Genomic DNA, 25039 nt, shown 5'->3' on the forward strand with positions numbered 1-25039 from the left:
TTACACAGATTAATGCATGTGTAATAAAGGAGTTATATATATTTATTATGCACATATGTATTACACAAATATATATATATGTGTGTAACATGGGTACAATATATTTATTTTACACATATTACACACATTTATGTAATATGTGTGTAATAAATACATACACACTGTACATGTGTATAACACACATTACACGTGTGTGTGTAAATATATATATATATATATATATATATATATATATATATATATATATATATATATATATATATATATATATATATATATATATATATATATATATATATATATATATATATATATATATATATATATATATAGGAATTAAGGAACTTCCACCCTGATTGATCTTAGGTCGGTGGCAAAGTTAGGGGTCTCCTCCGCTACGGTCTGCTCTATGCAAGGCTGGCAAAGCCTCTTTTGGTAGGAGTCAGGCAATAGATTTCTGCAAAGCGCACACTCCCTGTGCTTGGACTTCGCCGTACATTTCTTTCCCTGGCCACAACAAATGACCAAAAAGGCAAAAGGCTACATGTTCAGTGCACAGCAGCACTGGAGCGGAAGTCACAGTGACTCGCCGGCGCCTGCGCACAAGGACTGCTGTACACTGAACATAGAAAACAGAGAAAAAGTGCGCCTTGGGTAAAAGGTGAAGTGCGCAGGCGCGGGATTTGGCTGCTAAAACTGCAAGTCATAGGGCACTGTGACGTGCAGGGGAGGGGGGAAACATTGTAATTAACTCATAGGTGGGGATTTATTCCAGGCCTTGGGACCTCAAGCCACCAGAAACCTGATTGAATAAAAAGAAATTTCAGAGCAACAAGACCTCCAATATAAGGCATACACAGGTATGAATAGATTCACATTTCTATCACCTGTATGCCCACATTAGTAGGTCAGATAAGTGCCAGTGGGTGACAGATTCCCTTTACAGGTAATCTGTAATCAGGTTTGGCAGATAAGAGATACAGCCAGCATCTTTTTGCCCTCATATACAGCATTCTATAATGCTGTATATAAGCCCTCGAATCGACCTGCAAGAGAAGAAAAAGAGCTTCTATTATACTGACCTGGGGGGCATCTAGTCCAATGGGTGTCGCTCGTCCTGGTCCGGCGCCTCCCTTCTTTCGATGCCGTTCTTCTTACTTTGTGTGGATGACGATTCCCTACGTTACCCACACAGTCTGCCCGGCATCGCGCTCCTGCGCAGGCGTACTTCTCTGCTCTCACTAGGGCAGAGTAAAGTACTGCAGTGTGCATGCGTCAGGAAAGGTCAAAGAGCCCCAGCGCATGCGACCTGCAGTACTTTACTCTGCCCAAATCAGGGAAGAGAAAAACGCCTGTGTGGATGACGTAGGGACACATCATCCACATGAAGCAAGAAGGAGGACAGAATCGGAAGAAGGGAGGCGCCGAACTGGATGAAAAACGCAGGCAAAAACGCACAGAGAATTGACATGCTGCAGATTATTTTCTGCACCAAATCGGCAAGTCAAAAATACTCCAATGTGTGCAGGATTCTCATTCACTTTGCTGGCATGACGTTTTGCTAACAAATCTGAATGGCAAAAGCGCACCAATTCTGCAACGTGTGCACACAGCCGGAAAGGAATCTGACAGCTCCCCCAACAATTTTTTATAAGCCTATTACTGGATTATAAGTAGGTCCTCTATCTGTCATACACTTATTTCTAAGGCTGAAAAATCCAGTCATAAATCTGGCTTGTGGTATGCAAATTATGCAGGACTAGTCCAGCCAGCCGCTGTGAAGCGAGACCGGCGTCACTAATGCATACTAGGGCATGTGCATGCACTGATGAAGCGGAGATTCAAGCGCATGGCCAAGGAGGCAGAACGTCTTGTTCATGCACGAGAGTTATAGAGCTCAGATGGTGACGTCACCTGTTTAGCGTATGTTATCAAGGCCCCCTGGGCGTAAGTACAAGATCCGAGGCAGGAGTATTATGAGGGATTCAACGCTCCAACAGAATGGATAATTTGCATACTGCAAGTCAGATTATTAACTTGATTTTTCAGACTTAGAAGTTAGTGTATGGCACATTAAGGACCTTCATATAATCCAGCTCTAACTTCTACAAAGTTATGGTAGCGGTTTGTGGGATCAGGAAGATGACACGTTCTCTTTTATCAGAGCAAAGTAAGGTCTAAGTCCTTTGTATAATTGACACTGCTTGGCAGCTCCTAGGTCATGGACGCTGATGAACTGCAGGGGAGGCAGAACTACAAGCACAGTCAGCAGCTCTTCAGAGAAAGTGACAGTGTACTGGACCCAGCAGCAAATGGAGCAACAGCTGAATGGACAGCAGGCATACCGTACACAAGCTCCTCACCAGGGCAATCAATCTACGTCTTAAAGGAGGAGTCACTCCTCAGGACTGCTGGGGGTTACTGCAGGGCTTCCGCTTGGCTGTAACTAGTGTGTGAAGTCAGATCTGTAGTTCAGGCTTCTGAACCCAGTCAGCTGGTAAAGACTAGTGTAGATGTCCGAGTGCGGCAAATCTAGGTCTCGGTGGACCTGTGTAAGCGGCTTTCTCTGTGATAGGCGGTTTGGAGCCACTACTTCAATTGTGATTGGGTGCTTGGCTGGTCATGAGGCTGCAGCTTCTTGTAAGCCAAATTAAAAAAAAAAAAAAAAAAAATCACAGAAAACTTACAAAACACTGGCTTAAAATGTTACCACTCATGTATGGAAACTTGCTAGAGTTTATAAAGTAAAATATGCGTTTTGGCCAAGAATTACTAATGGTTTAGGAGAGCTCTCAGAGCACTCTAAGCAGTGTGGCTACTTATGTTGACTTCAGGCCATGCCCCAAGTTATGAGCATTTAACCATGCTTGCAGATTTTGCAATCCTTCTTTCAAGAAAGATCATTAGTGGAAAAAAGCTGTCGGCCAAAGATTTTAAACATTGGTGACTTCTTTCAGACAACGATGGCCTATCGTTGTTCGGCTGAAACAACCGTTCATTGCTACACATTGCCCATCACCAGTTTGGGGCTGCCTGTTTGATTTTATAATAAATAAAATAAAAGAGTCAGAAGTAGCCATAATGCCTCCTTCCCAAAGGCTCTTTCCAGCAAAAGTCAGGCCTGTATTTCTGGGGTGCAAGATCCCGGCATGCAGATGCCACATCCCTCGCTCCTTGCACTAACCCAGCGCTGCCTTTATGGTTACCAAACAGTTACAATTGTAATGAGGTTACTGTTCAGTAACATATTATTAAAAGTACATGGCAGCACTGGGTAAGTGGAAAGAACAAAGGCTCACTCTTATTGTGATAAGAGTCATAGTGGGTTGTGAAATACTGACAGGCAGAACGGGATCCCACAACCTAGACGTTCAGGCCCCTTTCACGGACATTAGGGTTACTTTAGAGCACTTTTGTCAATTATTTTCTTAAATAAAAGCGCAGCACCAAACTAGCGACAGTACTATTTAAATTTCAACCAACTAACGCCGACATTCTCACTGCTACGTCCGCTTGGCGGCAACTCCTGCTCCGGCTTCCTGCTTCCAGGGCTCGCGCATGTCCTGCAAATTCCCCAGCAACAAGCTCCGGGTGAACGCACTCCCCGCTTCTTAAAGGGGTTGCGCGCACACTCTGGAAATGCCCCCAGCCTATAGCTAGGAGGCATTAGATATTTAATGTACTCTCCCCTGTAGGGCGGTGCCTGAGCAACTTTACTTCCTAGTGTGTCCTTAGCCAACTAGTCTGTTATTAGGTCTCTGTGCTCCTGAACTCGTCCTGCTAACCAGAACCCAAACCTGTACAGTATGCAAGCAAACAGTATCTCAAACCCGTCCTATCAGAACCTACACCAGAACCAGAACCCAATCCATCTGAACACCACCAATGTCCATACTACCAGTAATTCAGACCCTGACCTGCCTTTCACTCCGAGTCTGTACCTGCATCCCTAACCCTTAGGGTCAGCTTCAGCAGTACCAGGGACTGCCCTGGAGTGGTACCTCGTGGCTACATGCAGCTCAAACATAACCTCACCATCAGAGGCTCTAGTAAAGACCAGGTAGCCGCTTAGTTACTGGTCCTCGTTTGTCTGCTCCGCCTAGTTTCGACTAAGATCCCAAGCAGTGCAGTGGATTTATTAACCAGTGCAAGATGCACTATGAACAGCTGTCCCACCAGTTTCCCTCTGATCGGGCTAAAGTGGCATTTTTGATGTCCCACCTTGGAGGAGAGGCCCTTGCATGGCTAAATCTCTTATAGGACACAGGGGATCATGTGACATCAGACATGCAAGTCTTCCTGTGGGAGTCTGCAAGGTCTTCGACGAGCTTGGTAGCGTCACCTCAGGAGCATACACCTTCTTAATACTGCGTCAGGGAGGTACGACTGCAGGCCAATATGCCATCTGATTCTGCACCTTGTCTTTCGAACTTGGCTGGAAAAACGAGGCGCTCTAACTTGACTTACTTGAATTCAGCATAAAGGCTAAATCAGCGCCAAGCTTGGTGGTCTCAGTTCTTTGCCCGCTTTGACATCGTCCTACATTTTTGGCTGACCGACAAGAACATCAAGGCGGATGCGCTTTCCAGGTCCTTTTTAGCAACCGACCAGGAGAAGGAACACCAACTCATTGAGTCTTCCAGGGAAGACTTTAGTGTTGGATCAGGACAGAAGGCAAGTTCTGCTGTGAAGGCACGCTTCAAAGTTTGCTGGACATGCCAAGGAAGACTTCACAACTTATCTCGTGTCATTATTGGTGGCCAACCATGCGTAAAGATATTGTGGAATTAGTTTTGGCTTGTCCTTCCTGTGCTCGTAACAAAACTCCAAAGCATCTTTCATTTGGGCAACTTTTACCACTTCCTGTACCTTCCGCTCACTGGCAACACATCACCATCGACATTATTATGGATCTCTCTGTGTCCTCTCGATGCTCTGTCATCTGGGTGGTGGCTCACTTTACCCCAGTGCCTGGTCTTCCATCTGCTCCCGTGCTTGCTGAGAAGTTTATTGAGCACATCTTCTGTCATCACGGGTTTCCTCTTCACATTGTGTCCGATAGAGGCGTGGAGTTCACACCCAAATTCTGGAGAGCCACTTGTAAACTTATGAACATGGTCTTGGACTTCACTTCTGCATACCATCTTCAATCCAACGGTTAAGTATAGAGGGTCAACCAAATTCTAATTTTCTGTGGCATTTCACGAATGTGCACCACAAGGCCTCTGCGAAGACATCTTTCTTCATTGTCAATGGTCAACAACCTAGTATTCCTCTTCCGGTGTTGGTTGCTTCTGGCGTCCCTGCAGTCAATGCTATCACTAAGGATTTTTCCAAGATCTGGAAGGTCACCAAAGCCACTCTTGAGAAGTGGTCCGAACGGATGAAAAGGCATGCTTACAAAAGATGCATGGATTCACCATGTTTTCGTCCAAGCAATAAGGTGTGGCTCTCCTCGAGATACAGCAGTCTCAAGGTTCCTTCCTTCAAGTTGGGTCCTCGCTTAATTGGTCCCTTCGAGGTAGTCAAGCAAATCAATGCAGTGTCCTACAAGTTGAAGCTTTCAGCTTCATTACGTGTGCCTAAATCATTCCACGTATCTCTCCTCAAGCCTGTCATCTTGCATCTTGAACCATTTCTTCAAAAATCCCAAGTTCCACGCCTGCAGCACCTGCTCTGAAGAGATCTTTGAGGTGAAAATCATCTAGGCCATGAAAAAGGTGAGGGGTAAAACTACTCGAGTATCCCGTGATTCTGAATTCATCCTACTAACCAGAACCCGAGCGAGTATGTTCTGTCCGAGTATGCTCGGGCCGAGCTTCGAGTATTTACAGCTGCTCGGTGATATGGTTGAATCCCTCCAGTGTGCATGATTTTCAAATGTTTGACATCTTTATTACATGTGAGGAATGTGTAAGAAATAGACATTCCTCACATGTAATAAAGCTGTCAAACAGCTGCAAATCATGCACACGGGAGCGATTCAACCATATCACCGAGCCGATATAAATACTCGGAGCTCGGCCCGAGCATACTCGGCGAAAGGGTTAATAGAACATACTCGCTCAACACTAGTCTGTACCTGAACCTGATCTCGACCCCGTCCTGTCATAACCTGCACCTGAACCCGGTCCATCTGAACAACACCAGTTTCAATATACTGTCAAACAGTTTCAAATCATGCACACGGGAGCGATTTAACCTGATCACCGAGCAGCTATAAATACTCGGAGCACGGCCCGAGCATAGTCGGACAGAACATACTCGCTCAACACCACACATACCACAGTCACGTCTACCTCTCATCCACGATCTATCACAAATTTCCACAACTTTTCTAACCTCATACCCATTCGCCCAGCCCCTGCTTCCTCAGTCCCTCTAACAGTAGCTCTATGGAATTCTCCCTCTGCCTTCAACAAACTTTCCTATATCTAGGATCTTTTCATTACTAACAAACTTTCCATCCTCAACATCACCAAAACCTGGCTCACCCCCTATAACACAACCTCTCCAGCTGCACTTTCTGATGGTGGATTCCACCTTGCTCACACCTCCTACCCCAGCAGCAAGCATGGTGTAGGAGTTGGTTTTCTCCTGTCAGATAACTGCTCCTTCACCCAAATTCAACTGCCACCCTCCAATACTCTCCCCTTCTTTTGAGGTGAACTCTGTGCTCATCTACTCTCCCTCCAAACGGCTGTCATTTACAGCCCCTCAGGGCCAGTCACCACCTTTATGGACCACTTCACCACCTGGCTACTTCATTTCCTTTCCGCAGACATGCCCACTATCATCATGGGTGACTTCAACGTCCCCATTGACACTTCCACTCAGCTGTCACTAAGCTTCTCTCTCTCACTTCCTGCTTCAGCCTCGCTCAATGGTCTTGAGCAGCCACTCACAAAGAGGGCCACACACTGGACCTCATCCTCACCCGCCTCTGTTCCCTATCTAGCCACTCTAACTCACCTCTCCCTCTGTCTGACCACAACCTACTTAGATTATCTTCCCTCCCTTCTCCAGGTGCACAATCCCCACTACAAAACCTTGCACACACTCGCAGAAATCTCAAACACCTTGATTTACACTCACTCTCTGAATCCCTTCTCCCTCTTGCAGACGCAAGTTCCTTACACAATACAGATGCTCATGTTACTTTATATAACACCACAACAGCTCCAGCTCTCTAAACAGTCGCACCCCTCCCACATACCAAAGCTCACACAATTAACAGGCAACCCAGGCACAGCAGCCGGACTAAATAACTGAGGCGGGCTTCCAGGGTTGCTGAGCGGAGATAGAAAAGATCCCATTCCAACGAGCACTTCATCACACTCACCTTCCTCACTACTTTCAAGCCCACAGTCACTGCAGCAAAAAAAAACAAAACAAAACCTACTTGTTATCCCTCATATCCCTCGTCTCATAACCCTAAACAGCTATGCAACACTTTCAATTCTCTCCTCTGTCCCCCAGCATCCCCTCCCTCTCCTTTCATCTCAGCTGAAGACTTTGCCTCATTCTTCAAGCAGAAGATTGATATCAGAAAAAGCTTTTGCCTACAGTCCCCACAGCCCCTCTTCAAAAATACTCAGCCCTGCTCATCCTAAACCATCTTCTCCACCATTACAGAAGATCAACTTTCCTCTCTGCTCTCCAGATCACATCTCACCACTTGTATAAGTGACTTTATCCAATCCAACCTCATCCCAAACCTCACCAGTCTCCATCCCAACCCTAACCCATCTCTTCAACCTGTCACCAACAACTGGTGTTTTCCCCTCTTGCTTCAAACATGCCTCGATGACACTCATCCTCAAAAAGCACTCCCTTGACCCATCCTCTGTGTCTAGCTATCGTCCAACATCACTTCTCCCCTATGCTTACAATTTGGCTTCCGACCGCATCATTCCACTGAAACTATCCTGACTAAAAGTCATTAATGACTTACTAACTGCCAAATCCAAGTGACACTACTCTGTCCTCCTCCTCCTGGACTTATCCTCAGCCTTCGACACATCTGGACTATTCCCTCTTACTACAGATTCTCTCATCTCTTGGCATCACCGACTTGGCCCTATGTTGGATCTCTTCATACTAACAGACCGGACATTCAGCGTCCCACACTCAAACACCATCTCCTCATCATCTCACCCCCTCTCTGCCGGTGTCCCCCAAGGTTCAGTTCTAAAACCCCTGCTCTTCTCTATCTACACCTTCAGCCTGGGACAGCTCAGAGTTCCACGGCTTTCAGTAACATCTTTATGCTGATGACACACAGATCTACCTCTCTGGACCCAATATCACCTCCTTACTAACCATAATCCCAGAATGTCTGGCTGCTATTTCATCTTTCTTCTCTGCCAGATTTCTAAAACTTAACATGGAGAAAACAGAATTCATCATCTTTCCCCATCTCACTCAACCCCCTGAACAGACCTATCCATCAAAGTCAATGGCTGCTCACTTTCCCGCAAGCTCGCTGCCTCTGGGTAACTCTTGACTCTGATCTCTCCTTCAAACCACATACTGAACCCCTTTCCACTTTATGCTGACTCCAACTCAAAAATATTTCTTGGATCTACACATTCCTTAATCAAGAATCTGCAAAAACACTAGCGCATGCCCTCTTCATCTCCGACCTTGACGGCCGCAACCTCCTGCTCTGTGGCCTCCCTTAGAACATTCTCGCACCCCTCCAATCTATCCTAAACTCTGCTGCCCGACTAATCCACCTGTCCCCTCGCTATTCCCAGGCCTCTCCCCTCTGTCAATGCCTTCACTGGCTCCCCAATGCCCAGTTCAAAACCCTAACAATGACATACAAAGCCATCCACAACCAGTTCTCTGCTCCCCTCTTATCTCCTCTTCCCACAATTGCATACAAGATTTTTTTCCTGTGCATCCCATTACTCTGGAACTCTCTATCCCAGCATATCAGACTCTTGCCTACCATGGAAACCTTCAAAAGGAACCTGAAGACCCACTTCTTCCGACGACCCGATAATCTGCAGTAACCCTCGTTCCATCATACCGCTGCAAGACAAGCTCTACCCACACCTATCCCTTGTAGACTGTGAGCCTTCGCAGTCCTCTCTACTCTTGTACCAGTCAGTGTCTTGCATTGTTCAAGATTACTGTACTAGTTTTTTTGTTATGTATAACCCTTTTCATATGTAAAGTGCCATGGAATAAATAGCGCTATAATAAAAAGACTACTACTAGTAATTCAGACCCTGTCCTGCCGGACACTCCAAGTCCGTACCTGAATCACTGACCCTTGGGGTCAGCTGCTACAGTATTGGGGACTGCCCTGAAGTGGTACCTGGCGGCTACCAGCAGCTCAAACCTAACCTCACCATCAGAAGCTCTGGTGAAGACCAGGAAACCGCTTAGTTACGCTCCAGGGAAAGCCCAGCCCGTGGCGCAGAGGTTCCACACATACCAGAGTGACAGTATGGACTATAGCATGTTCACAACTAATCACAAGACTTATTTTTCTTAATTCTGTACAGATTTGACATACTTTTCGCAAGTCTCCTCCAGAACAGTACTCCATTGCCAGATGTGGCACTGAATTCACCATAATGTCCATCTCAGGTGGCACCTCGCATGCCTTTACTACATTTGGATGATTCAACCTGCAAACAAACAAAAGAAAACATCAGATTTTGTAATTTTGTAAGGATCAAAATAAAAGTACACCTACTGTCCCAGTAGGGCATTGAACGAGCAAGAGTACCCCACTGCTGAGTTCCTGGCTTCTCTGCATTACATGGGCAGCAGATGAAAGAGAATCATCTCTCCAGATGTGTATGTTTCAGTAAGTGATTCCGTACTTCAACAATGACAAATCTGGAGTATAATGTTTAGATCCTAGCACTGTGCCGCTCCTGGTGTGCCTCCTGACAATCTAGTAATCATTTGACACCTGGGTGTAACGCCGGCGTCCTTGCATGGTTCCTCTCACTCTCCCCTCCACCGGCAGGGACACTGACATACTCAGTCACGGCCGCCCAGCGGCGTCTCCTGCTCCCGCCATGAAGCTCATAGTTTCCTGGGTCCGTGCACATCACAAAAGTCTTCCAGCAACGCGCTTAGGGCACGGGATACCCGCCTCTTAAAGGGGCAGAGAGCGTACTCCGGAAGTATCTCCAGCCTATAGCTGGGAGATATTAGGTATTTAAGGTGTCCTCCCCTGTAGGGAGGTGCTTGAGTAACTTCAGTATCTAGTGTGTGTCTTTAACCTACTAGTCCGGTGTTGGGTCGTTGTTCCTGAACCTGTTCTGTTATCCTGTACTTGTGCCTGGCCAGTGACCCTGAGCCCGTCTTGTCTGAACCTGAACCCTCTCTGTCTGTTACGGATCCAGTATCCATTCTGCCAGTGATCTTGATCCTGTCCTGCCTGACACTCCGAGTCCGTACCTGCATCCCTGACCCTTGGGATCAGCTGGTGCAGTACAGGGGACTGACCTGGAGTGGTACCTGGCGGCTACCTGCAGCTCAAGCCTAACCTCACCATCAAAGGCTCTAATGAAGACCAAGTAGCCACTTCATTACACCTCCTCTAGGGTGCCCGAGGCGCAGTGGGTCCACACCCACCAGTGGACGCTGTGTGTATCCAGTTGAGGCACGTTTCCGTTCATTTGGACCACCTTTACACACTTTTTTTTGTCATGAATTGCAGAAAGAATTTCTCAAAACATTTCTTTTAAGGCAAATTTACAGTTCTGTAAAGATGGCTATGGGAAAAAAACGACAAAACTGGAGCAAAAAAAAAAAAAAAAGTAACTTAAAACGGATTGGACACTAATTTATATGGCCCTTTCAAGTGAACTAACTCCTACAGATAAGTTCTTCACTAAATACCTTGCTTTGTCAGATCCCGCTGTAACCTCAGCTGCTCTTCTGGTCACATGATCTCTGGCTGAAAATCCCCTGCTTCCTGTGATGTCACGTCAGAGTATCCCTCACTTTTGGGCTCTGAAAACTGACAGGTGGGCGGGCTTTTTGTATGGGTTGGTGGGGCAGCATTCAGGGGGTCTCCAAACGCGACATGGTACAGCAAAATGGTGCTGCCATCGGCCCTTGTGCAGTAGAATCTACTGGCAAGCAATAGATGCTACTGCAAATGCATGACAGCTGGCAACATTTTGCTGCAGTTAAAGTTAATTTTTTTTAAAGACCCCAATATGACCTGCGCAAGCGCAGTACTTAAAATAGGAGGCAGTCACTGAAGGATCAGTGACCTGTCATTTAAGCCCATAAGAATGAATATGAGAACAGAGCAACAAATAAAGCCCTGCCCACAGGCCGCCCCAGAGCATGAGCAGATCATTATCTCCAAACTGCAATCAAAGATTAAACAACAACCACAGGACAGATTTCATCTACCCAGGTATCATTTTAATCAGTGTAACAGTGTCAACCTGACACTGCCTGTAGTTTACTTACCACAATCCAGATAGCAGGTTTCTTTAAGACAACAGTTACACCCACCATAAAAACAAGGGGCCCGAATCATCAAAGTTTTCATGCCAGAATTCTAACGTAAAAGCTTTATAAAGTGCAACTCAGAGTTGAGGAGTTTCTAATAAAAATTGTTTTGCAAAAAGTGGACAATCCCTCTAGACGGAAAGTGAATGGCTGACATCTGATACTAAACCTTTTCATGATCTGAATCTCCTGACACCAACGCTCCTTGTTCTTTGAACTTAGTTCCAGTCGGCATGATTTGATGGCTATTAACTCTCCAGTGTCCTGAAGGAAGAAAAATACAATAAAGATTCTAATAAAGCTAAAAGGAAGACACTAGCATTGTGTATAGCACAAATTCCACCAGCAAGGGAGCTGACTAGTTACAGGTTATAATTCACATCTACATACAAAAGTGCTATACAGTCAATGTACACCCTTATCACATCTGCACAGCTTCTCCTGACAGCTTGCTTTGAACTGTCTACTACCTGGACAATCCCTTTTTAATTGAAGTAGCCAGTTATAAAATAAAAATAACATACTCACCTAGTGCACTGGCGCCAATCCAGTGCCAGGTATCACAGGGCTGGTATGACACTTATGCCAGGTGAGCCCTACAGTGGCTGACATTGTGCTGCAGTGCTCTCACTTCCCTTGAACAAATGATGGACAATCAGAAATAATGAAGCCGAGCAGCCCAATAGCGTCCGTTGATTGGCTGCAGGGCTCAAGTGTCATAACATCACTCGAGTCCTGGGCGACCCGGCGCGGACATAGCTAGAACAGCAGGGGTTCAGGAAGAGAGTATACGTTATTTATATTTTCCTTCATTTAACAAGGGGCTGTCCAGCTAGTGGTAAACCCTTTTATCATGCAGAAGGATTGTGCTAAGTAATTATAACAGGAGGCATTATATAAGAATTGTAATCTTATGTGGTAAACACTAATCTCCCCATTACACACGAGCTCAGTAATACAGGTGGTCATCTATTTTATGTTAGAAAATGCTCCTAATAACAAAAAAGGAGAAGCAGCAATACTTAAAAGGGTCTTCCAGTGAAAACAAGTTGTCACCTATCCACTGAATACATGATAATTAGCTGATTGGTGGGTGTCCAACTGCTAGGACTCGCACAGATCAGCAGAACCGGGAATTTTTATCCATGAAGGGGCACTTTTATAACCATTAAAAAATGGAACAACAGGACGCATGTCTGACCACTACTTTATTCATTCTCTAATAGAAAAAGCCATGTGCTGTGCTCGGCAGCCCTATAGAGAATGAATGGAGCGAAAGGTTGATCATGCTCCATTGTAATGGGGATAGAAGTTCCCTGGTTTGCTGATCGGTTCGGGTCCCAGCACTTGGCCACCTACTCAGCAAAAAAATTATCACCTATCCTATAGTTGGTTAGAACATGTCACCTGACAGCTCTTTAACTTCACTAATCCAATGATGCTCCCGTTTCAATGTTTCCGGGTACCCGCTGGTCTCCCTTGTCACTCTCGACACACTGGATACGCTGCTCAGCCAGTTACAGGTTTAGGTGAGTCTATGCTTTGGCGAGTGATTGGCTGGGCGGCAGTTACGGAAAATCCAGATGGTACAAAGAAGTAGAGACCAGAAGTGACTCGGTAAGTGTTGGAACACAGGAGGTTAGTGTTGCTTTTTTTTTTTAAATTCCACTCTAAAAAAAAAAAATAAAAAAAAAAATGATAAAAATGCTTAAAGTGAACCTGACAGCTGATGTGCACGATCCACGGGGCAGCAAGTATTGGGCACTGGCTGTATGATCTCAGCCAGGTATGTTCGTCTCTGCGGAAATTCAGAAAACATACTTTAACAGATGAAGTGGACCGAGCCTCGCTGTACACTAGTCAGACAGGAAGGTCCCCGGTGGCTTCTACCTGACTGCCGCCCTGGAGTAACAGGTCTCTCCCTAAGTGCGATTAGTGTGGCTCAGTCCATGGCATCTTTTAACCCCTTCTCAACACTTGCAGTATATATACACGTCATGGCATATACATGACCGATGAAATATATATACACATCATGGCGATCGCACGGACAATTCAAATGCGTGGGCGGCACCAACGATGACTAAAAGAGAGGATCACACCCCTATGATTGAATGAGTAGGTTGGATATAACTATATAAAGTGGGTTTTACTCATTATATTAAAGCCGATTTTAGTGAAAAAAGCGTGTTAGTGATGCACATTGCATCACTAACAACGCAATGGGGGCAGTTTACATACTACACAGGACATGACAGGTTCCGTTTGATGGCCGCACCAAGGGAGACTCTCTAGAATGGTGTACTCTAAACTCCCATGTAGGAATGAGTCTAGTAGATTATGCAATTACAGATATGGACCTGGCAAATATCAGCACCTTCATAGTCACCCTACAAACGTACCTGTCAGATCACAGCCAACTTCTTCTGTACATGAAATCTACAAAGAAACCACCCACACAACAGCCTTAGCAAAGCGGCCTCTTCAACCTGCCACCATCTTATAAATGATCCAAGACGTCAGCAGTAAAATATACCCAAAATGCCGGAGATGCTCCACCACTTCTTTAACTACGAGTACAAGCCTAAACCAGAAGCAGTGAGTCAAGCTGCAAAAGACCTCAATTATATACTCTACATCATGGCCAGATTATCCAACCTTAAAAAGGTCAACTACAACATGCCAAAAGAAAAACAGATAAATGGTTGGTTTGACAGAGAATGTAAAGCTGTACGGAAGACCCTGGGAACAGCCTCAAACAAGAAACACAGAGACCATAACCACCCGGGTCTGAAGGATGCCTATGACACCATACAAAAGGCAGTACAAAACCATGCTCAAGAGGAAAAGCAGAGCTACATCTCTACCAAACCTAACCAACTCCAAGACAACACCTCTCCTCTGGAATCACATGGGCACAAAAAGCAAGAAAAACAACACCCATATATAAAACAGCAACATCAGTCTCCAGTACTTCAGTGACCTCTACAAAGACATCCCGAAGGAAGAACTAAGCCAAGAACAGAAAAACAACGGAAAAAAAAATAAATGCAATGGAGGAAAAAGCCAAATTTCCAAAACACTCTGGATACACCAATTACACTACAGGAAGTTACAGAGAGAATGTCTCCCATAAGGTGTAGAAAAGCCAGAGGCCTGGACGGAATCCCACCAGAAATGCTGAAATACAGCCCACCAGAAATACAAGTGCTTCTCACTAAATTAGAATATCATTAAAAAGTTAATTTATTTCAGTTCTTCAATACAAAAAGTGAAACTCATATTATATAGAGTCGTTACAGACAGTGATCTATTTCAAGTATATATGAGAAAGGTAAAATCCGGTGCCACATGCGATAAATTCTTTTATTCCAAAATTAAAAGTCACAATATGTCCCTAGGAGGGGAAGAACTGGACGCGTTTCGAGGACACAGCCCCTTATTCGTCAGTATACAAATGAATTAAAAAACAACACATTTATAATAAAAACTGTGACCACCCCTAAACATGTGTGATAGATTAGTATACAAATTAGGACATTAACCCCTACTTAGACAAGATTTGCGTGCAACGAATTCTCATAGAATATTCAGATATAAACTTAGGAGAATTTTTTTTTTTTTTTATATATATATGTAATAGATTTACCATATAAATGCACAGAAACAGAACATGCATATAATATTGTAAATGCAAGCATATATGTATAATTTAATAAAAAAAACATTAGATCTGATCTATAATTCATACCTTGCGGTATCCGTGCATTTAATTTTAATATCCATAATTTTTTTTTGTTATGGAGCATTTTTTCCCAATTACCGCCACGATGGGGACGTGGTACTCTCTCTATGCCTCTAATATTTAATGTGCTTATATTGCCCACATGTACCTCTCTGAAATGTTTGGAGAGACCTGATAACCTGATGGATTTTGAGGCAGGATTCGCTCCTGTAATATGTTCTGATATTCTTGCCTTAAGGGCTCTGATAGTTCAGCCTATATAATATTTTGAACAGCTGACACAAGTTGCCATATAGCCAACATGGGAGGTGTTACAATTTATATAAGACTCTATGTCATATTTCCTACCCGTGTGTACATCAGAGAAACTTGGACCCACAGCGACATGTTTCCACATACAGCATCTATTTTCACCACATTTATACATACCGACATATTTCAGCCAGGTGGGACTTTGTACTTTATTATCCAAAAATACGCTGAGTGAGAACATATTGCGTAGATCCTGACCTCTCCTTGAAACCACCCTACAACCTGCTTCCAATATATTAGACAATTTGTCATCCTGATATAATATGGGTTGTAAAAATGATCACTATATGGCGTAGAGAAAGTTAATGACGATTTCGCCTTATTGGAACTATGTTTTTCTGATTGTGTCAACAAACCCTCTCTATCTTTAGATGTAGCTATAGATACAGCCCTATCGAGCATCCATTTTTTATATCCCCTAGATTTTAGTCTCGCTGACATGGTTTTAGTTTCCTCCTCAAAACCCTCTTGTTCACTGCAATTGCGTCTAGCTCTAATGAACTCACCCACTGGTACATTTTTTCTAACATGTTTTGGGTGACTACTTTCAGCTCTCAATAGACAATTACCGCTAAGGGGCTTGCGGTAAAGTTTAGAGGTAATTTTTCCTGTACTCACACAACCAGTCAATACGACATCCAAAAACGGAGTTGACTCCTTGTGAATCTCCATAGTGAATTTTAAATTATAGTTTTTTTTGGGTTTTTTTCCTCCTAAGTTTATATCTGAATATTCTATGAGAATTCGTTGCACGAAAATCTTGTCTATGTAGGAGTTAATATCCTAATTTGTATACTAATCTATCACACATGTTTAGGGGTGGTCACAGTTTTTATTATAAATGTGTTGTTTTTTAATTCATTTGTATACTGACGAATAAGAGGCTGTGTCCTCGAAACGCGTCCAGTTGTTCCCCTCCTAGGGACATGTTGTGACTTTTAATTTTGGAATAAAAGGATTTATCGCATGTGGCACCGGATTTTACCTGTCTTATATATCCTTGCAAGTGTATGCTGGACACTAATCCGTGAGCCTGGGATTCCTGTGAGTATCAGGTGATATGAGCTAATTATCTTTTTTCAATCTATTTCAAGTGTTTATTTCTGTTAATGTTGATGATTATGGCTTACAGCCAATGAAAACACAAAAGTCATTATCTCAGTAAATTAGAATACTTTATAACAACAGCTTGAAAAATGTTTTTAAAATCTGAAATGTTGGCCTACTGAAATGTATGTTCAGTAAATGCACTCAATACTTGGTCGGGGCTCCTTTTGCATCAATTACTGCATCAATGCGGCAATGTGGCATGGAGGCGATCAGCCTGTGGCACTGCTGAGGTGTTATGGAAGCCCAGGTTGCTTTGATAGCAGCCTTCAGCTTGTCTTCATTGTTGAGTCTGGTGTCTCTCATCTTCCTCTTGACAATACCCCATAGTCTATGGGGTTAAGGTCAGGCGAGTTTGCTGGCCAATCAAGCACAGTGATACTGTTGTGTGTAAACCAGGCATTGGTACTTTTGGCGGTGTGGACAGATCCCAAGTCCTGCTGGAGAATGAAATTTCAAACTCCAAAAAGCCTGTCGGCAGCGGGAAGGATGAAATGCTCTAAAATTTCTGGGTATGCGGCTGCGCTGACTTTAGTCTTGATAAAACACAGTGGACCTACACCAGCAGATGACATGGCTCCCCAAACCATCACTGATTGTGGAAACTTCACACTAGACCTCAAGCAGCTTGGATTGTGGCCTCTCCACTCTTCCTCCAGACTCTGGGACCTTGATTTCCAAATGAAATGCAAAATTTACTTTCATCTGAAAACACCACCTTGGACCACTGAGAACAGTCCAGGTCTTTTTCTCCTTGGCCCAGGTAAGATGCTTCTGCTGTTGTCTATTGGTCATGAGTGGCTTTGACACAAGGAATGCGACACTTGTAGCCCATGTCCTGGATACGTCTGTGTGTGGTGGCTTTTGAAGCAGTGACTCCAGCAGCAGTCCACTCCTTGTGAATCTCCCCAAAATTTTTGAATGACCTTTTCTTAACAGTCCTTTCAAGACTGCGGTTATCCCGGTTGCTTGTGCACCTTTTTCTACCCCACTTTTTACTTCCACTCAGCTTTCCATTAATATACTTGGATACAGCACTCTGAACAGCCAGCTTCTTTAGCAATGACCTTTTGTGACTTACCCTCCTTGTGGAGTGTGTCAATGACTGCCTTCTGGACATCTGTCAGCAGTCTTGCCCATGATCGTGGAGCCTACTGAAACAGACTAAGGGACCTTTTTAAACGCATCACAAGCCTTTGCATGTGTTTTTTTGTAAATTATTCTAATTTACTGAGATAATGACTTTTGTGTTTTCATTGGCTGTAAGCCATAATCATCAACATTAACAGAAATAAACAAGTGAAATAGATCACTCTGTTTGTAATGACTCTATATAATATATGAGTTTCACTTTTTGGATTGAAGAACTGAAATAAATTAACTTTTTGATGATATTCTAATTTAGTGAGAAGCACTTGTACAGGCAGCAATGGTTAAACTGTTTACTATTGTGCTAAGTGCTGGCTATTTCCATCCTAACTGGAACCAAGGCCTCATCACACCCATCCACAAGAGTGGGGACAGGTATGACAACTACAGAAGCATATGTGTTAGCAGCAACCTGGGAAAACTGTTCAACAGTACCCTGAACGAGAGGATCCTCAGTGTCCTCACTGAGCACAACATCCTCAGCAAAAGCAAAGCAGGACTCATGCCAAACCACCGCACCACATCTACACCCTGCACTTCCTCATTCAGAGCCGCGTCCACAACACAAAGCATGAGAATATATAAACCTGTTTTGTGGACTTTAAAAAGACCTTTGACTCAGTGTGGCACCTGGACATGTTCCTGAAACTGCTGGAGAGCGGAATATGAGGAAAGACCTTTGATGTCATCAAAAGCTCCTGCACCGAGAACCGCTGCAGCATGAGTGTGAACCGTATAAGAATGGCTTATTTCCAGCAGAGCCGTGGAGTCAGACAGGACTGCAATGCTCTTCAACATTTACATTAATGAGATGGCCACGGCTCTAGAGTTTTCCGCAGCACCAGGTTTTACACTCCTTAACGCCCAGGTGAAATTCTTCCTATATGCAGATGACCTACAGCTGCTGTAATCAACCAGAAAGGCCTCCAAGACAACAGGAAAATCTTGAAGAAATTCAGCTCCACATGGGCACTACCGATCATCCCAAAGAAAACCAACATTATGGTGTTCCAGAGGAGAAAAACAAGATAGGACCAGCACCCTTTATTTGTGCTCAACAACTGCGCTCTTAGATGAACAGACAGATACACCTACCTGGGCCTAGAAATTCACCAGTCAGGAAGTTTCAAACAAGCCATAGAGACCCTCAGAAATGAAAAGGCAACGTACCAAGAACAATGAATAAAAAATATATACTTTATTGTTATTATTATAATAAAACCAACACATACATGGAATATCAATAGGCAAAAAAATGATCAGCGATGAAACCATAACAGGCACCAGAGTGACATACACTAATCAGGGAGTAACATATACTAAGAAATTAATCAATTGGAAAAGGTGATTTTATAGACATGCTATCACAGATTTTAAATAGCTCATCAATAGAAATCTCCCAACAGGTATTAATCAATAATAAAGTGCAACGTGCAAGTATATATCTATAACATGTAGGTAACCGCCCACCTACAACAAACCAGTGTAGACAATGCTAAACAGACCCTGATGACTCACATGTGCAAGCCAGCCGATGGTGCCACTGGCCCCAGAAGCCATAGAGACCCTGAAGGAAAAGGCCTGCAAAACCTTCTATGCCATGCGAAGGAAAGTCTACCATCTGAAGACGCCAGTGAGGCTCTGGATAAAAATGTTCGATGCCATCATCGCCCCAAACCTCCTGTATCGCAGCAAAGTCTGGGGGTCCTCACACATACCAGGGCTGTGGAGTCGGAGCCCATTTTGGTGTAGTCGGAGACGGTATAAAATGTACCAACTCCGACTCCTAAAATATATAATAAATTGGGTGCAGTAGTTCAATGCAGTTTGTGGGGAATATTTTTTCATAAGAATTTGGGAGAGTTATGAAATGTCCTATAAATGTCTGTCCTATTCCTGATCTAAGGGTCTAGACTTTTAGCAGAGATGAATCTGTGCTACAGTAAATGTATCACTTAAACATGAGCCATTTATGAGGGAGTCGGAGGTTTGACTTACCGACTCCACAGCCCAACAGAAATATTCCACCTGGAGTTCTGTAAGCAAATCCTCCAGGTCCATCGGAGCACCTCCAACAGTGCCTGTTGGGCTGAGTTGGGCAGATTCCCTCTACACCTAGCAGTTCTGAAGAGGGAACTATCATTCCAGGCTCACATCACCATTAAGCCCTGCTACATACACTGGGGCAAAAAAAGTATTTATTCAGCCACCAACTGTGCAAGTTCTCCCACTTAAAAAGGTGAGAGGCCTGTAATTGACATCATAGGTAGACCTCTAGTATGAGAGACAACATGACAAAACAAATCCTGAAAATAATTTTTTTCACATTTTGGTGGAAAATAAGTATTTGGTCAATTACAAACAAGCAAGATTTCTGGCTCTCACAGACCTGTAACTTCTTCTTTAAGAGGCTCCTCTGTCCTCCACTCATTACCTGTAGTACTGGCTCCTGTTTGAACTTGTTATCATTATAAAAGACACCTGTAAGCAACCTCAAACAGTCAGTCACACTCCAAACTCCACTATGGTGAAGACTAAAGAGCTGTCGAAGAACACCATAAAAAAATTGTAGCCTTACGCCAGGCTGGGAAGACTGAATCTACAATAGGCAAGCAGCTTGGTGTGAAGAAATCAACTGTGGGAGCAATAATTAGAAAATGGAACACATACAAGACCACTGAGAATCTCCCTCGATTTGGGGCTCCACACAAGTTCTCACCCCGTGGGGTCAAAATGATCTCCAGAATGGTGAGCAAAAATCCCAGAACCACACGGGGGGACCTAGTGAATGACCTGCAGAGAGCTGGGACCAACGTTTCACAGGCTACCATCAGTAACACACTAGGCCGCCAGGGACTCAGACCCTGCAGTGCCAGACGTGTCCCCCCTTAAGCCATTACATGTCCGGGCCCGTCTGAAGTTTGCTAGAGAGCATTTGGATGATCCAGAAGAGTATTGGGAGAATGTCATATGGTCAGATGAAACCAAAGTAGAACTGTTTGGTAGAAACACAATTTGTCGTGTTTGGAGGAAAAAGAATGCTGAGTTGCATCCAAAGAACACCATACCTACTGTGAAGCATGGGGGTGGCAACATCATGCTTTGGGGCTCTTTCTCTGCCAAGTGACCAGGACGACTGATCCGTGGACATGAAAGAATGAATGGGGCCATGTATCGTGAGATTTTGAGTGCAAACCTCCTTCCATCAGTAAGGGCATTGAAGATGAAACGTAGCTGGATCTTTCAGCATGACAATGATCCCAAGCACACCGCCAGGGCAACGAAGGAGTGGTTTTTTAAGAAGCATTTCAAGGTCCTGGAGTGGCCTAGCCAGTCTCCAGATCTAAACCCTATAGAAAACCTTTGGAGGGAGTTGAAAGTCCGTTTTGCCCAGAGACAGCCCCAAAACATCACTGCTTTAGAGGAGATCTGCATGGAGGAATGGGAGAACATACCAGCAACAGTGTGTGCCAACCTTGTGAAGACTTACAGAAAACGTTTGACCTCTGTCATTGCTAACAAAGGATATATAACAAAGTACTGAGATGAACTTTTGCAATTGACCAAATACTTCTTTTCCACCAAAATTGTAAAAAATTTCTTTCCAAATCAGACAATGTGATTTTCAGGATTTGTGTTCTCCTTTTCTCTCTTGAGAAAGTTGAGGTCTACCTATGATGTCAATTACAGGCCTCTCATCTTTTTAAGTGGGAGAACTTGCACAATTGGTGGCTGACTAAATACTTTTTTTCCCCCACTGTATAGGTGCTCCACACGAACCAGGACCGCCGAAACAGTTCACCCAAAAGGATCTAAACACTAACCATCACAGCAGCCTGACAAAAGCCTGAATCAGGAAGATGGTAGACGAGGGCCTGGAGAAGTATGTCAGTAACTGGAGGAACTATATCATAACCTCACAGAAACTGAACATGTACTGACATCTATAGAGACTACAGACTGTCTCCATACCTGGAGAAAATCCCAGACCCCAGAGACCACAAGATCCTGAGCCGGTATAGACTCAGTGGCCACAGTCTGGCCTTCGAATCCGGCCAACATAGAAAGACTGTGCACACAATGTGACCTAGAGGCTCCTAAGGATTAGACTCCCTTCCTGCTACACTGCACCACTCAGCAGTGAGGGACACTCGCTTCAGGAGACTCTCCGATTTCTCCCCAGATTTGAGTTCCATGAAGGAGGAAGAGAAAACTTACCCTGCTGGGGAAAGAAGAGAGCATGGTGAATTAGGGAGTGTTTCTTGTTTTTATTTCTTTACCTCTCTTTTTATATCTTTCAGGTTCCCATTTTTGGATTACTTCGGATTTGCTGGACTACATCGGATCTTCATTTTTTTTTTTTTTTGCTTTTTAAATAAATTGAACGAAGTGTGTGGAAGGGGGGGTTAATATACTATTTTTTCCTGTGTATATGTTTTGTTTTTTTTTTATTACTGGGTTAGTAATGGGGGTATCTTATAGAAACCTCTGTATTACTAACCCCTGGGGGCTTGATGCCAGCTGACACTACAAAGCTGACATCAACACCATAGCACCAGGGCAATCAGGAAGAGCTGGGCAAAGTGCCCGAGTTGGCGTATCTAATGGATGCGCCAATTCTGGGGTGGCTACAGGCTTGTATTTTTAGCCTGGGAATGGGAATAATATCTATGAACCTTTCCAACCTGAAAATCTCAGGGAGCAGCTGTTTGCTTTACCTGGGCTGGTTATCAAAAATAGGGGTCATTTTTTAAAATTATTTATTTACAGATGCGTTTCTTTGGGTGCATTTGTGCTGCGTAAACACACTTTACACCTCCTTTTTTTTACTGCAGATCTACTGCATCTAATGCAAATCTATGAGGAAAGTCCGCACAGAAAACTGAGTGTTCCCACAAGAGAAATTGACATGTTGCGGCTGGGAAACCCACACCGCAGGAGAGTTTACCCAACGTAAAAAAGAAGCACAGTGGGCATGGGATTTCTATTAATCTCATCTACTGTGCAACACAAGTTTTGGACACAGCAAAAATACGCTATGTCCAAAACGCTATCATTCCTGATCGTGGGCTCTCAGCCTCACTGTTCAGTCAGAAAATTTTCCAGCTATTATGGATTTATCAGTAGACAAGCTCGGTGACGGTTTCTAATAATGACTAGAAGAACTGTGAATGTGCTCCGGCCTATAATACAGGTTGTATCTTAAAATCAATGCAAGTAACAGAACGTGGTAGACTTACACTTCGGCTTACTAGAATCATATAATTTGCTTTATGTATACTTCTTCACACTGTGGTCTCCAAGGTGAGGTCCTCAAACCAGGCTGTTTAGATGTATGTTACATTGCAAGTAAGCAATTGCAGCACGGGTCTGTAACCAACCATTAAAGGGTTATTCCTATCCTCATAGATTGATATTACTAGTACTATCCCACAATATCAATCACTTTTGCAGTTTACTAACATTCTTGAGTTATTAAAACTGTTCTTTACAGCTTGTGGCCCAAGTGACCGACTTCTGCTGCTTTCTAACTTGTAAGCACGAGGCTGAGATTAAGGCACCACTCAGGTGTTTTGTTTTTTTTTAATGAATTTTAACACTGAAATGATATTACTAATGCATGTTCCCTGCACCTATTACTATAAATTACCAGCTCCTGTCTTCAGCTGTCCCCGACGCCACTCTGGTCCCGCGTCACCATCAATTGACTGACCAGAAATCAGCTGGCGGTAAAATGAAAAAAAAAATGCCAGCACCTCTGGAGCTATAAGAGGTAGCAGCGCACTCCAGCAATCTAGGTGGGCTTCAAAACAGTGCTCAATATAGAAGAGATTGTCAGAAGAGTCCAGGTCCGGCTGTCTAGCAGTGGTCTTCGGTCTCAGAGACCAGGGGCGGACATATTGGCAATGCAGCCAGTGTAACTGCAACAGGGCCCGAATGAGGAGGAAGGCCCAGCAACACCAGTGCTGTTTCAGCTGGATATCCTCGGACACCCAGCTGAAATGTATTATGACACAGGGGACCAGCCGGGTCCCTGCACTGCATTAAATGTTGCCGGACAATCAGAGACCAGCAGCAGACATCGGCATATCCATGACATCATGCACCGTGGCAGGGACGAAGTCGGCTGCCTGCTCCTTCAGCAGATATAGAAGAGGACATCACGCGGAGTGGGAACCCGGGGAAGGTGAACAATTTTTTTTATGTGCTCTTATGACAGCTCACTGATCGTTCACTGACCTGCCTCCTATTTTACCTAGCCCCGAAATACTAGATGCATTATGTAAAATAGGAACCTGGTCAGTGAAGGCACAATGAGCTGTCATAAGAGAATACAGATGAATATGTAAGCAGAGTACCAGATGGAGCCCACCCCACAGGCCGCCCTGAAACTGAAATTAATTACACAAGAACCACAGCACAGATTTCATCAACACAGGTATCATTTTAATCAGTGTAATGTCGCCCTCCTGACAGTGTACGTAGTTTACTGAGCACAATCCTGCTGACAGGTGAGCTTTAAATAGGACCTGCCTGACAAAGTGAAGTAGACCAAAAGATCCTGAAAAGCTAGACATCATGCTGTGATCCAAAGAAATTCAGGAACAAATGAGAAACAAAGTAATTGAGAGCTATCAGTCTGGAAAAAATTATAAAGCTATTTCTAAAGCTTTGGGACTCCAGCAAACCATATTGAAAGCCATTATCCACAAATGGCAAAAATATGAAGCAGTGGTGAACCTTCCCAAGAGTGGCCGGCCGACCAAAATTACCCCAAGGGTATGTGCACATTATCTGTATGGCAAGCGCTTTGAACGCAGCATACTTGTACTGCGTCCAAAGCGCTGCACGCAGGTGAATCCGCATGTGTTCATTGCACCATGTGGATTCATCGCATCCTATACATTGCACTGATAGAATTTCTCTGGAGGAGACCAGCGCCCCACACAAGAGAAATTGCCATGCTGCGGTCAGTGAAGACGCGCCGCCTGTCCGTGTCCGCGGGTGATAAGCAGGTGTAAAGAGAAGCATAGTGGGCATGGGATTTATTCAAATCCCACCTACTTTGTTGGTAATGTAGAACGCTGCGGTTTGCACATCCAATCCGCAGTGTTTCCTGACCGTGTGCACATACCCCAAGAGTACAGCAACAACGCATTCAAAAGGGCACAAAAGACCCCACAACAATATCCAAAGAACCGCAGGCCTCACTTGCCTTGGTTAAAG

At 44.1% G+C, this 25039-nt stretch overlaps 1 protein-coding gene across 1 annotated transcript in view; it reads right to left on the reverse strand.

Moving 5' to 3' along the window:
• CHUK (component of inhibitor of nuclear factor kappa B kinase complex) overlaps positions 1 to 25039 on the reverse strand; it is an 85987-nt gene that overhangs the window by 60030 nt on the left and 918 nt on the right. The window contains exons 2-3 of the mRNA XM_073686081.1: positions 11669 to 11763; positions 9530 to 9644 (exon numbers count right to left, since the gene is read on the reverse strand). Coding sequence (XP_073542182.1) covers positions 9530 to 9644; positions 11669 to 11763 — 210 coding nt within the window. The remainder of the gene's footprint in view (positions 1 to 9529; positions 9645 to 11668; positions 11764 to 25039) is intronic.

This window comes from Phyllobates terribilis, unplaced genomic scaffold, assembly GCF_046119375.1.
Source record: "Phyllobates terribilis strain yellow unplaced genomic scaffold, ASM4611937v1 Scaffold_5__5_contigs__length_657084704, whole genome shotgun sequence".
In the NCBI taxonomy this organism is placed as follows: domain Eukaryota; kingdom Metazoa; phylum Chordata; class Amphibia; order Anura; family Dendrobatidae; genus Phyllobates; species Phyllobates terribilis.